We start from the raw sequence: 15,904 nt of genomic DNA, 5'->3' as shown, positions 1-15,904 counted from the left end.
TTTAATACTTCGTTCGTTCTGTACAAATATTTTTGGTGTTTATTTTCGATTATAAACATTTTAAAGAAATTGCATGTTCTTTATCTACAGTAGCCCAGACGGTAAAGCATCAGGCAATACGATCCCAGGTGAAGGCCCGAGTTGCGTTTAGTTCCATTCCTACTAACTGGTGTGGTTTGTGTTGCTTAAGAATCAGAAATCACGGACCTTTCTCACTCTGTGTAGTCGTGGTCATGTTCTTCGCCAAGACACTTTAATGGCTCTGGTAGCATGCGACGGACCTCCCATATGCTGTTCAGTCGTCGGAGGTATCCACAAGCTACTACAAAGAAATTTCCGCACCAAAATGACGATGCCTGTTGACAAGGCGATACATAAAGAATATAGAGTATCTATTGTAAGCGGTTTTGTAGTTTAGTTTATGTACATGTAAATAAAACGATGTTCTTCAAAGACAGTAACAATGTAAAGATGATATTTCATATTTCGTATTTATAGAAAAAGAATATTATTGAAATTTACCAAGTATATAACAACAAGGATATAGTAGGAGTAGGAGCTAGTATTTTTTCTATAAATACTAACTAGATGCAGACGCCTGTGTTCTAAATAGATGTTATGTGTATACAAGTCCTAAGTTCTACATAAAACTGCACAGATACATTAAACACTCTATGTATGGAAATATGTTAGCATTAATTTGAGGATGAGTCTACCTGTAACGAGAATGTATACTGTATGGAATCCTATCTTCAAGTCACGTTTTCTTTATTCATTTAAGTATTAAGTATCCCAGGACGGGATATAATATCAAAAGTAACACAAACATCCGTGTTTGTATTTAGGATATCGTGGAGAACACATTTCACAGGTAACAATAGATTAAATACTTCAGTTTTCTGTGAGTGGGCGTAAACACGCACATCTGATTATAGAAGCGAGACATTTTCACTTTAACACGAAATCATGACATAATACACACTCCGCTATACAAACAAAGACAAAATGCACGCTCTACTACAAAATACACACTCGTCTAAACCAACGACAGACAAAATACACTCTCGTCTAAACCAACGACATACAAAATACAATCGTCTACACCAACGACAGACAAAATACACACTCGTCTACACCAACGACAGACAAAATACACAATCGTCTACACCAACGACAGACAAAATATACACTCGTCTACACCAACGACAGACAAAATACATATTCGTCAACACCAACGACAAAAACAGACAAAATATACACTCGTCTACACCAACGACAGACAAAATAATCATTCGTCTACACCAACAACAAAAACAGACAAAATATACACTCGTCTACACCAACGACAGACAAAATACATATTCGTCTACACCAACGACAGACAAAATATACACTCGTCTACACCAACGACAGACAAAATACATATTCGTCTACACTAACGACAGACAAAATACATGCTCGTCTAAACCAACGACAGACAAAATACACAATCGTCTACACCAACGACAGACAAAATACACACTCGTCTACACCAACGACATACAAAATACAATCGTCTACACCAACGACAGACAAAATACACACTCGTCTACACCAACGATCGACAGACAAAATATACACTCGTCTACACTAACGACAAACAAAATACACACTCGTCTAAACCAACGACAGACAAAATACACGCTCGTCTACACCAACGACAGACAAAATACACACTCGTCTACACCAACGACAGACAAAATACACACTCGTCCACACCAACGACAGACAAAATACACACTCGTCCACACCAACGACAGACAAAATACACACTCGTCCACACCAACGACAGACAAAATACACACTCGTCCACACCAACGACAGGCAAAATAGATCCATCGCGCACCTGCTTGGACTTGATATATGATTTTTAATGTGTTCAATGCCGACGTTATTTATAATTTATATTTATGATTTGATTGATGCCAAATTAGAAACGCACATTTTAACATACTCGACTGTTCAGTGTCTACTTTATTCAGAATTAGAATTTATTAATTAGAAGTCGATGGTCATGTCATTAACCAAATTATATAAAATATCGTATATATATAATCACTTTTATACTTAATAAGATATCTTGTATAATAAATAATTAAAGTACTGAATCAACATTGCCCCAATAGATAAATGACAACTTGGCTTGTCATAAATGTCTGCTATATTTGTCCGGCGACATTTCACGTGACATAAAAGAAATCGAGTAAAACTAGAATGACGCATATCCAGTATTGAGGATATTGACATTTGATAGTTTACCCTGTATCACTTTCATCAAAGTTTAACAAGTCAACACGAATCCGTGTACCTGCTCGGTAGAGTGAGACTTCTATAACTGAATTTTCTCATTAGAAAATGTAAACCTTTTAAGCCTATCTTTACCTTCCTTTGCCACGCTTTACTTAACAGGTCGATCTTACCACTTACCTTCAGACATTAAAGGCATCTTAGCGGTAACAAAACTCCAAATTAATGTTAACACGACATGTAATTGACGCTTCATTGCCTGTGACAACTCTCCGTCTTTATTATAGGTCGCCTCCGTCCCCGGACCTTTTTATCAAAATGTTTTTTGAGAATGATACGGGGGAACCAAAAGGATATATAGATTCAAATTCGTAAAGGTTATACCGTGTGGTTAACAATATGTATTGTTATTGTAGTTACTGAATTTCGAGGAGTTCAAGATAAATGGAAGTCACAGGATCGATCTACGATATACACGTGAAAAATAATATGAATGTTTTCGCCGTCATAATCTTAATTAAAGCGATATTGGCGGTACTTTTCCGCCAACTCATTAAGACCATACTGATGATACGTGTAATTACTTACCGAATTTCAACGTACAAAAGTCGCATTCCTCGCATGACATTCAAGGTAAAGGAAAGTAGCATGCATAAGGCGATAAAAACGGACAATGCATATGTGAAGATATATCGTGGATACTGTTCAAGATTCTAAATAGAGAGCTATTGATCAGCTTAGAGTGGTAAATACATAATAATCAAAAGGCGTCTATATATAGGGCAACGAATCAAATATAGTTTAGTAACTATCATTGATTTTAACAAGTAAGTTACAATTCATTAGAATGACAAGTATGTAAATCATCATTTCAAACGTACAAACGTACCATCCCCCTGTATACAGTATGTTATTGTAACCATAACGAATTAGTGATATCACTAGCTGGGTTTGTTCATTTATGCGGACGAACCGGAATACACTCCAAATTTTGGCAATTATTATATATAGAGGATATTGAATGGTTTCCCGTTTAATATCGCATATATTTCACGAGTATGACAGAATATCGATATTTTCACGAGTGCGAAGCACGAATGAAAAATATCGAAATATTCTGTCATACCAGTGAAATATATGTTATATTTAACGGGAAACCATTCAATTTTCTTTTTATTGCATTTCATAAACTTAAAAACAAAATTAAAAATATGAAACTTTAATAGTGTCAAAAAGTGCGGGAATCAGTAATGACGTCATCTTTTTGTGACGTTACTCCACGTCAACTTGACGGCGCCATTTTGGAAGCACTGATCAACCCAATTTAAGCGTTTTCTGCTGTTATAGAAGAATCTGTACATGAATAGCTAACGTCAAGTGAGTATTTTGTCAAAAACTAGTCTGAAAATTTCAGAAATACAGCAAAATAACCAATTTATCTATCTCCGCTTCGATTGAAAAAATTGGCAAGTTTCAACGAGGTGAATACAAAGGTCCGCTCTGATTGGCTAAAAACGGAAAACTTATATTTTTACTGCAAACTTATTTTTTCACTGCAAAATCTTATATTTTCACAGCTCATCGCTGCAGTGAAACTATAGGTTTTATTAGTTTGATTTTCTATATTTCACTGGCAAAAATGCAATAAATAAGATTTTTTTAGATTTTTTTTTTAGCTCTTTTCGAGATCTCCTCAGATAAACAGCAATCCCTTAAGTTATTGATTGCATATGGTGTTTAATATTGTGATACATGTACATGATGTATGGCTTAAACCTACAAGATTTCTATTTTCTTAGGGCATTTTAAAGTTGGGTCAAGGATTTTTGATAGATCGAGTTATTGTAACGATGAGCAGTGAAAATATAACATTTTGCAGTGAAAATATAAGTTTTGCAGTGAAAATATAAGTTTTCCTTTTTTGACCAATCAGAGCGGACCTTTTTATTCACCTCGTTGAAATTTGCCAATTTTTCCAACCGAAGCGGAGATAGATAAATTGGTTATTTTGCTAGCTGTATTTCTGAAATTTTCAGACTAGTTTTTGGCAAAATACTCACTTGGTTTAAACAGTATTTTATTTTGTAAACAGCAAAGTTGTACACATTACATGAATGTAAGGATTCGAAAACAAGTCTAAAGCTTATGTTAATTCGTCTCCTTATAAAAGAAATAGCAAAATATATACAGGCGACGGTAAGTCAAAAGAGCATGGATATGGTAAGTTTAATACAAAGTTTAAACCAGAAAAATTAGGTAATAATGAAAATCATAATTCAAAATCTTAATCCATGTCCCAACTGTGTCAGTACCAGTATGTACATGATACATGTTGGCGCGTATTCTATTTAATACATTATTATGATAAACATGTTATATATATATGTATTATATTTAGAGATATGATGCCATTGAAAGGCAGATAAAGCTCCAAGAATCACCCGATCGAGCTCTTGATATACGATATCAATTTGAGAAGCGTCTGCTTTCTAGAATAAAACATTGAACAGTAAGGAATATATCTTCATTTTGATCTGGAAGAAGAGTACTGTCCCCACAGAGAGCAGACTTTAAGTTAACATTATAAGGGAGGGTATCTATTGTTTCTCTTCTAATACGAGTATATTGGGGACAATGAAAGAGGAAATGTTCAGGAGATTCTACTTCACCGCAGCGACAAAGAGGATTATCAGTAATATTTTTGGGAAAGAGGTGTTGTGAGAGACTGCTACAGCCAAGTCGTAATCTGCTATGGTATATCTGACCTAATCTACTTCCACTGTTGTAATATTTTGGAACTTGTACCTTATTTCTAGACAGATATGATTTAAACTGTGGAACCGTTAGGTTTTGTACATGTTCAGGCAATGCATTCCATTCGCGAATGACACAAGGAAGAAATGAGTTGAAATATGTAAAATACTCACTTGACGTTAGCTATTCATGCACAGCTTCTCCTATAACAGCAGAAAACGCTCAAATTGCGTTAATCAGTCCTTGCAAAACATGGCACCGTCAAGTTGACGTGGAGTAACATCACAAAGAGATGACGTCATTACTGACTCCCGCACTTTTTGACTATTAATTTTTCGATATTTTCAATTTTCAAGTATATGAAATGCAATAAAAAGAAAATTGAATTGTTTCCCGTTAAATATAACATATACTTTTTTTTATATTAAACTGGAAACCATTCAATATATCCTCTATTTATTATTGCCTCCTTTTCAGTTTTTCAACCTTTATTCTTCTTCTCAAAGGCTTTGACCAATCTCCTTGAAACTTACGTTAAGTTTATTATATATTATTAATTATATCGTGCAGGACAACTAGGGTAGTTTTATTCAACATTTTTGAAAACTGTTTCATTTTTTAAAATTTTAATCCTGGCTGGAGGGTCTCCTCACTTTTCATTATTCATATGATTTAAAAAAAAAAAAACCTTCATAGAACTTAGTGGGGATTTTTTTAATAATGGCATAGTTAATTGTGTTTTTTCTGGTGGTATTTTGTTTTCACAGTTTTGATACAGGGTATGATACATTGTATTTTATAATAATTCCATTTTTTAAATGTAATATTATAAGCACTATATATATTATTTTTACATGGGACGGACATTTTTACTCCACTATGTGCAGAAGTCTTGACGTACTGTACTTTTGCTGCACATGTAATACACATGTACTTCTTGAATACATGTGTACTAGAAGTATACACCAAGGCCACCACGTTAACGCACCAGAAAGCCAAAGCATATATATGATAGGTTACAAATACACAGGCTTACAAATAATGATTTCTCCCCTACTTTCAATGCGCATGCGTATTATTATACCTTGTCAACTTCCTGACCATGCTGTCGTTGTCGATGAAGGAGGTAAGTGTCAACTCAACACTTGTTTATCAGTTTATTAACTGTATATTGTTATCAACATCTTAAGAGTAGTAATGGCGATTTACTTCCAATAGCGTCAGCAAATATATATAGGCTATACTGCTTGAAATGCATTAGAATCAAAGCACCGGCTTTTCAGCCGATCTTCATAAACAGTAAACAAACCTAATTGACAGACGATCGCGAGGAGAGTACCTGTGAAACAAACTGATATAATATAACCTAATGCTTCTCCTTCCCAATTATTTTCATATCAGAATTGAATGCCAGTAAATATTTATATGTAATCTTTGCAAAGAAGCGCCACAAAAAGTCTACCATGGATGAAGGATATCAAGAAGGATGAAAGCACAGGGGCATGTCTAGTTTTATATTAAAAATTAGCCAGAAACACCAGTATATAATGACAAGGGAAGTTTCCGATCGCCACTGAAATTTTGACATATGTTTTCCAACTGATTTTTTTCCGTACAAAATCACCACCTACCTACATAATTCTACCACCGATCTCTTCATGCCCAGAAGACTTCAATCTATCGGTTCATATACGTTTTATATATATGTAACATTCATCGTAATTGTTGGAATCCAACTTTAATCAGGACTTGCGACAAGATTTCCAGCTTCCCAATTGCTTGCTTAATATGGTACTTTTCATAGTACTGTTTTAATTCAACTCCAGTTTCACCCCAATATTGTAAAAATAAACTAATTAGATAACACAAGATATCACGGGATGAAACAAAAATAAACATGTAGTACAGACGATATAAAATCTATCTTTTGTATTATAGGCACTGATTCGCCTGAAAGATGGCAGTTTATCAGCAAAAGAACTTTGTGAGAAGTGTGTTGACAGAGCTGTAAAGACAAGGGAGATAAATGCCATTATCACTCCAAGGTACAGCCAGGCTAGGAAACAGGCTGAGAAGGCAGCCCAAACATGGTCCAGGACAGGTAATTTATAATAAATAAACATAGCCATATATTTTTTGTTAGATTTGATATTAAACATATATAATCGTGAATAAGTTAAATGAAGGATTAAATCTTTGTTTTTATTGATTTCATAGGGGAATGATTGCCAAGTTGCCTGTTGGTTTTGAGACAAATTTAAAAACATCCAATTTTGTAAAATTTCATGATGCCTATATTTAAGACAACAGCCGTCTTTCTTTTGTCCGTTTAGATACTGAACAAGTTTAAGGCAGACCGGGTCTTTTTAAAATTTACATGATGTTGAAATTACAGGCAAGCCATCAACATCAGCCAGGAAGCTTGAGGGGCTTCCCATTGTAGTCAAAGACAATTTCTGTACAAAGGGTGTACGTACTACCTGTGCCTCCCACATGTTAGAGAACTATGTGCCACCTTACTCTGCAACAGTGGTTCAACGACTCCTTGATCAAGGGGCTGTACTCATGGGCAAGAGCAACATGGACGAATACGGAATGGGGTAAGGAAATTAATGCTGAAAATTTCAACAGTTAAGAAATACACATTTGAGACAGGTTATATTCTCCAGATTAAGGAATTCACATCTTCTTTATGATTACTCACTACATAGATGGACCAGGGTTATAGAGAATATGTGGTTAGTGTCTTAAAATGTAAGGTGTATTTTGGCATGGGACAGAAAGACGAAAGTGGCGAGCCATGGCGAGCCACTTTTGTCTTTCTGTGCCGAGCCAAAAATACAGCTTATGTTTTAAGACACTGACCATGTATTCTTTTTATCCTGCAACAGTCATCAGTGAAACAATATCAACAATGTTTGTGAAATATGTTTGCCTTTGAAACATTCTTTCACTTGGAAATAGGTCAGTCGAATTGTTGCACATTCTAAGATTCTAAAATGCAGCTGTTTCCTGTCAGTGCAGAATACAGCAAAAACATATGTGGTAGGTGTATTCTGACAAGGTGGATGCATGGTGCAGGACAAATTTATTTATTTTCAACTTAAGCTTTCGGATGAATAATTTGGGGGGAAAAATAAAAAAAAAAAAAAAGAGAAAATTTTGTCTATCTATTCTGTGACAAATTTCTTCCTTAGCATGACTCAGGCACTGTTAGTTCTCTGTATTATAGAGATATACTCTAGTGATATATTTTATAGTAATGTCTTTAACTTTGTACAGGTCTGGTAGTGTAGATAGCATATTTGGCCCAGTACGAAATCCATGGCAATATGAGTTTACAAATACACAGACATCCTCTGATGGAAATACCTCGACCACTAACCCACTGACGCCCTCACAGTCCTCCAGGGAGGCTGTAGGCAACAGGGGATTCCATAAATCTGTACACTCAGAGACAGAGGCTGAAGACTCCAGGGATGAGGGAGAGTGGCACGTTGCCGGGGGTAGCTCAGGAGGTAGTGCAGCAGCTGTAGCTGCAGGAGTATGTTTTGGGTAAGTCCAAAAGTACCTGTACAAAATTAATTGGTTAATCAATAAATACAAGATTGCATTCCTCGTGTAACTGTTGATACATGATTACATACAAAATTCAATCTTGTTTTTTCTTGTATGGAAGCTATAGGATGAAAAGACTTTGTATCCCCCATAATTCTTTCCATCTGTCCATCATACTTTCCATCATTCACAATTTCTAGATAATAATTTAAGTTGAAATGTACCAATCAAACTCAAACTTCATACATTGCATCCTTATTAGGAATGTTTGTATGGAGTTTCTTTTGGGGTTAAGAGGAAGAAAAACAGTTGAAATAAAATACTTGTTTATGGAAAGTCTATAGTGAATCTGTTTGTACACTACTGATATAGTAATCAAGTGTTTGTTTATATGCTATAATAAACACATGTTCCTGTAATTACTTCTTTCATTACCATACAGTTCTTTCTGTCTGTCAATACTCTTTGCCTTTCACCTAGACAGCCAGGGTTCGATTCCCTGATCATATGTGAAAAGGTATGGGGTCACCTGCCGACCACGTGGGTTTTCCCTCTGGGTTCTCCAGTTTCCTCCCACAGTAAGACCTCTCACACTCTTCAATATTGGACAACAAGCTTGATAGATATAAGTTTATATATCAAACTTGTTTCGCAATGGTTGTAAAAAAAATAAGTTTATATTTTACATTAACTCTTTTACCAAGATAAGATATGAAGTAAATTACACCTGTTTCAGTGCCCTGGGGTCGGATACTGGTGGATCTACACGTAATCCGTCCTCCTACTGCGGAGTCGTGGGACTGAAGTCTTCCTACGGCCTTCTATCGAGACATGGATTGATCCCTCTAGTCAACTCACTGGAAGTACCGGGCATCATTGCTAGATCTGTAGATGATGTCAACACACTACAAAGTAAGTAGGATGTACTCTCATGAGGTTTTGGGGACACACTACCATTGTAGTGATGGTGTAGAGAGCTGTACCATGTCATGTTAGGTACCATACCATTGTAATGATGTGGTAGAGAGCTGTACCATGTCATGTTAGGTACAATACCATTGTAATGATGTGGTAGAGAGCTGTACCATGTCATGTTAAGTACAATACCATTGTAATGATGGGGTAGAGAGCGGTACCATGTCATGTAAAGTACCATACCATTGTAATGATGGGGTTGAGAGCTGTACCATGTCATGTTAGGTACCATGTCATGTTAAGTACAATACCATTGTAATGATGGGGTAGAGAGCTGTACCATGTCATGTTAAGTACCTACCATGTCATGTTAAGTACCATACCATTGTAATGATGGTGTAGAGAGCTGTACCATGTCCCGTTAAGTACCATGTCATGTGTAATGATGGTGTAGAGAGCTGTACCATGTCCCGTTAAGTACCATGTCACGTGTAATGATGGTGTAGAGAGTTGTACCATGTCATGTTAGGTACCATGTCATGTTAAGTACCATACCATTGTAATGATGGGGTTGAGAGCTGTACCATGTCATGTAAAGTACCATACCATTGTAATGATGGGGTTGAGAGCTGTACCATGTCATGTAAAGTACCATACCATTGTAATGATGGGGTTGAGAGCTGTACCATGTCATGTTAGGTACAATACCAGTGTAATGATGGGGTTGAGAGCTGTACCATGTCATGTTAGGTACAATACCATTGTAATGATGTGGTAGAGAGCTGTACCATGTCATGTAAAGTACCATACCATTGTAATGATGGGGTTGAGAGCGGTACCATGTCATGTTAGGTACAATACCATTGTAATGATGTGGTAGAGAGCTGTACCATGTCATGTAAAGTACCATACCATTGTAATGATGGGGTTGAGAGCGGTACCATGTCATGTTAGGTACCATGTCATGTTAGGTACAATACCATTGTAATGATGTGGTAGAGAGCTGTACCATGTCATGTTAAGTACAATACCATTGTAATGATGGGGTAGAGAGCGGTACCATGTCATGTTAAGTACCATACCATTGTAATGATGGGGTTGAGAGCTGTACCATATCATTTTAAGTACCATACCATTGTAATGATGGGGTAGAGAGCTGTACCATGTCATGTTAGGTACCATACCATTGTAATGATGGGGTGGAGAGCGGTACCATGTCATGTTAAGTACAATACCATTGTAATGATGGGGTGGAGAGCGGTACCATGTCATGTTAAGTACCATACCATTGTAATGATGGGGTTGAGAGCTGTATCATGTCATGTTAGGTACCATACCATTGTAATGATGGGGTGGAGGGCTGTACCATATCATTTTAAGTACCATACCATTGTAATGATGGGGTAGAGAGCTGTACCATACCTTGTGTAATGATGGAGTAGAGAGCTGTACCATGTCACGTTAAGTACCATACCATGTATAATGATAGGGTAGACAGCTGTACCATGTCATGTTAAGTACCATACCTTGTGTAATGATGGAGTTGAGAGCTGTACCATGCCTTGTGTAATGATGGGGTGGAGAGCTGTACCATGTCACGTTAAGTACCATACCATTGTAATGATGGGGTTGAGAGCTGTACCATGTCATGTTAAGTACCATACCATTGTAATGATGGAGTTGAGAGTTGTACCATACCTTGTGTAATGATGGAGTAGAGAGCTTTACCATACCTTGTGTAATGATGGGGTAGAGAGCTGTACCATGCCATGTGTAATGATGGGGTAGAGAGCTGTACCATACCTTGTGTAATGATGGAGTAGAGAGCTGTACCATGCCTTGTGTAATGATGGGGTAGAGAGCTGTACCATGCCGTGTGTAATGATGGGGTAGAGAGCTGTACCATACCTTGTGTAATGATGGGGTGGAGAGCTGTACCATGCCTTGTGTAATGATGGGGTTGAGAGCTGTACCATACCATGTGTAATGATGGGGTTGAGAGCTGTACCATGCCGTGTGTAATGATGGGGTTGAGAGCTGTACCATGCCTTGTGTAATGATGGGGTAGAGAGCTATACCATGTCATGTGTAATGCTGTGTAATCTTTTATACTTACAGATATAATGGCAGGAACAGATGAACATGATTCAACCACATTAACAGATGATCGCTTCAAGATTTCCGACCTTCCAGATGATATAGATGTTAAACATTTACACATCGGAATCCCAAAGGTACATCAAACATCATGGTATAAATATGAACTCTATTTAATACACTTGTTGATTACATCCCATGTAACAAAGTTAGGGGTATGCAGGAATACAGATGTCTGTCCATCCATCTGTGTCAACATGTGTACAGAATTTTATCTGGACAACTCCTTAAGGTTTTCGTCAAAGCATTGTAAAACTTTGTAGTATAGGCATTGTAGACTGAAGTTATATACATGTATATGCACCTTGGCTTATTTTTTGGATCTGCATTGTCGTAATTTTATTGCAGTTATGCCCCTTTAACTACGATTGTAGATTCTCCATACAGTGTTGATGTAATCAGCACACATGGACGTTATACACCTGTACTGTGTCCTTTGTATCCTCTTTTCTCTGTTATTTGGACAAAATCTGGTGGATTAGAGATCATCCTAGCCTATTGATGGTTTAGTTTTATCTAAAAGCTAGCCTAAGTTTCTTCCAGCCCAGAGGAAACTCAGGCTATCTGGAAGCAGGCTGTACTTCTGCATACCCTGATTAAAGTTTAAACAATTTTTTTTTCTGTGGTAACTTAATGCATGTAGTGTAACATTCATCTTTCAAAACTAATAAGTCAGGGTTTCGGATTAGGTTTGCTTCTAAGGGGTTTAACATTTAACAACTGGAGTCATAGGAGGACATGTTTTGGATATGTAGATTTTTTTTGAAAATAAAGATAGTTCATTTAAAAATCAGTGGAAATATTAAAATATCTTGTTAATAGTAAGTGTTTTTGTTGGTACAGGAATATCATGCCCCAGGTCTGTCTCCCGAGGTTTTAGATTACTGGAGGCGTGCGACGGACATGTTTGAGCGTGCAGGTGCAAAAGTGACAGAGGTATCCCTGCCCCATACCCAGTACTCTATACTGTGTTATATCGTGCTATGCTGCTGTGAAGTTGCCTCAAACATGGCCAGATATGATGGAATTGAGTTTGGTATGAAAAGATAGAAAATATTTTTAACATACATCAAGATGTTCTTTGTTATTGAATGTTTTTGGATGACTAAATAAGAGATGTTCATGTATAAATATTAATGTATTTATATTACTGTAACAGCATGTTCTCATGTACAGTATTTGATGGAAAAGGTGGTCTATTTTTTGTGTGATACTTGAAAGGATCTGCAGTAATTATACAAGACTTAATTAAAAAAATCTTTTTATCAAATCTTGAAGACATATAGAAAGGAAATAGACTTGCATATTAACTCTGAATTCTAGATGTGAGTTTGATGTACAGCTGAAACACCACCATTAATTGGCAGGTCACCGAGGGGAACATGAACTATCTACAGAACAACTGTATGCTACATCTCGACATGAAGGGTTCAATGAAGTCGTCCGTGGCAGAATATTTGCTGGAAATTATTTTCTCTTAAGGAGGTACTATAATATTCCTTCCTTTTTCCTCTTTAGCTTCTCTCTTTCTTTTTTGGTCAGTCAGATTTAAACTCATATACAATTTACTAATATAGATACACATAGACACAGATACAAAGAATACATACAAAAAGCCAATGAAAAAATTGATACATCTGCCAGGTATGATGAAATTTTATTAAAATACAGTTTTGGTATCTTTATCCCGAAAAATTCTGATTCATCATAATGCATGTCATTTAATTGTGCCCATTACCTTGTTGAAGAGCATATTTAAATTTCGCTTTACTTGCCAAATTTCCCTATCTAGGAGGGAGAATCCTCGTTTTAAAAGGATTTTGTTTATAATTTTTTCAATCTAAAAAATTCCAACAGTGTAGGTACAAATATTTTGTTTAAGATGTAAGTTTGTCAATAAATTAGTCTGTAGTCAAGAGGATTATTTTGTTTGTAGGAACTATGAGCAGTACTTTCTCAAAGCTCAGCGTGTTCGTCGTCGGATCAAAGATGACTTTACTCGTGTGTTTGATGAGGGAGTTGATGTCCTATTGACCCCTACAACACTCACAGATGCTCCACGCTACAACTGGTTTACAGCGGCCGATAACAGTACCAGAAACGAGGAACAGGATATCTTCACCCAGCCCGTCAATATGGCTGGTAAGGATTTGGTTTGTGTTAGGGTTGGAATGTCTGCATCATTGTCATAGATTTAGTATAAAAATTGTATAATGAGATGCATTATGCTATGGTAATTAATTTCCATCTCTTCACTTGTTACTTGTATCTCAACAGTTAGACAGTATATTGGATGAAACTAGGTAGGAATTGGTTGCCCTGAGCAAATTAAAAAAATTTGCACTGTAACAGTTATAAATAACACTTTTTATTTTCACATTTAATTGACCAATCAGAGTGCAGGGTTTAGTGTCAAAAAATGATAATAATGATAAAAAACAAACATGAACAAGATCAGTTGTTGCAGATTTTCTTACAAACTCATATTGCATTTATCTATTTATTTCCAGGAGTTCCAGCAGTGTCTGTTCCTGTTGGCTTGTCCTCGGAGGGACTGCCTATTGGTCTTCAGTTCATAGGTCAAATGTTCAAGGACAAAGAAATGTTGACTGTTGCTAAATGGTATGAACAGCAAGTGAACTTTCAACATCTAAATCTGGATCATTTAGATGTTTGAATTGACAATGATGATAAGTAAGAAAGGCTAAGTGTTTGTATGAACTAGTTATTGTTACCATCTTCATAATATGATGGTATAATCTGATCTGTATTGTTCCAAAATTTCAAGAGGGAAGGAAGCCCATTATTGTTTCAGCATTACCTATTAAGCAAACTTTTCCTACTGTACGACAGCTTGTAATTATTTTGTCTGAATAAATTGAATCAGTTTCTCATATATACAATTACGTCTTTCTTTTCATTTTCTCCAAGCTGGTACAAGAAGTCCACTTCCTTAAGTTTCTTCCTACATCGTATGTACACTTGAAATTTTGCAATTGCAAGGTGGTATTAGTACCCTACCATGGGGACTTTAGGTTTTCTCTCGGGCCGTCGTCTACATATTTACGTAATGCCAAAGTTCGTCAGCGCTCTAGTGTCTTCATTGCTCAGAAGATGTTGGTCAAATGTCACACTTTGATAAAGGATGATATTTCAGACAAGTTCAGGGGTTTTGGATTATGGTCACTGTTACTATTTTTGGTGGGGGACTGTCAGGGACATGTATTGGTTTAGCAATCTTGTTGTGATATTGCCCGATTAATAACATCTGTTGTACCAATGCTATATGCTTATAAAATTTTCTTGTTGATAATCAATATTTGATCAGAAATCTTTATTTATATCATGCGTCAAGTACTACAGGCTAGGTCTATATATATTGAGTCTCTCCATTTTTTGTGTTATGAACAACAACAACAAAATTTTCTTTCAAGTTTTTAATAGAGCACAAACAGTATAATCACAGCATGTAACAGTCATAGAAATCACAATGATATCTACTAATAATTCAACAGTGTATTGGTCCACAAAACTTCATTTACCCACAACAAACTCCTCAAATATTTTCTACAATTTCCATCTTTTAAAAACACCATTGCAACGAAGATGAATTGATGACAATATAACCCAGAGGCAGATCTGGGAGGTAAGGAAGAAAATTGGGGACCTATACTTTCAAAACTTTTGGATCTAATAACAATCAATTTAGTAACATTCAAAATATTTCAGACTAATATGTGCATTTCATCCTGGATTTCTTGGACCATTTTAATAATCTAAAAGCAAATTTAAAGTTATTGTTCCAAATGACCCTTTTAACTTGGTTAAAAACCAATCACAAAGTCTGGAATCTCTGGATTTACAATATGGGTACATATATTTCCAAGAGAAATAGAATATTGAACTGGTATGGTGGTAAACTGACTAAAATATAAATAAATAAATTTGTGACATATAGGTGTGTATACAAAGGGAGATAACTATGTCTTCCATGTTCATATATAACATACAGGTGAACACTTCATTATAACTTATCATAGCTATTGACGTAGTAAGCATAGGTAAATATTGAAAATTGCAATTGTATTTGATGAATATTTTAGTGAAAGGTGCTGATTACTTTTCATATATTGTACAATAACTTATCTATACATATACAGCTACATACATTGTACTATCTAAAGGATATCTTGGGATTCAGCTTACAGGACAATGAAATACCAAGTATGAAAAT

General features: G+C 35.9%; 1 protein-coding gene across 1 annotated transcript; it reads left to right on the top strand.

Moving 5' to 3' along the window:
• The first annotated feature begins 6,136 nt into the window (after positions 1-6,136).
• LOC117327336 (glutamyl-tRNA(Gln) amidotransferase subunit A, mitochondrial-like) lies at positions 6,137-14,576 on the top strand. Its single transcript, XM_033884267.1, has 10 exons — positions 6,137-6,166; positions 6,979-7,141; positions 7,436-7,640; positions 8,323-8,595; positions 9,335-9,510; positions 11,632-11,747; positions 12,514-12,706; positions 13,038-13,155; positions 13,607-13,812; positions 14,181-14,576. Exons 1-10 carry the CDS (start codon positions 6,143-6,145, stop codon positions 14,345-14,347), a joined length of 1,641 nt encoding a protein of 546 aa, XP_033740158.1. The 5' UTR covers positions 6,137-6,142; the 3' UTR covers positions 14,348-14,576.
• Positions 14,577-15,904: the final 1,328 nt, after the last annotated feature.

This window comes from Pecten maximus, chromosome 5 (genome assembly GCF_902652985.1).
Source record: "Pecten maximus chromosome 5, xPecMax1.1, whole genome shotgun sequence".
NCBI classification, from domain to species: domain Eukaryota; kingdom Metazoa; phylum Mollusca; class Bivalvia; order Pectinida; family Pectinidae; genus Pecten; species Pecten maximus.
The sequence above is the reverse complement of the archived record's forward strand: the minus strand, read 5'-3'. Positions and strand labels throughout refer to the sequence as shown.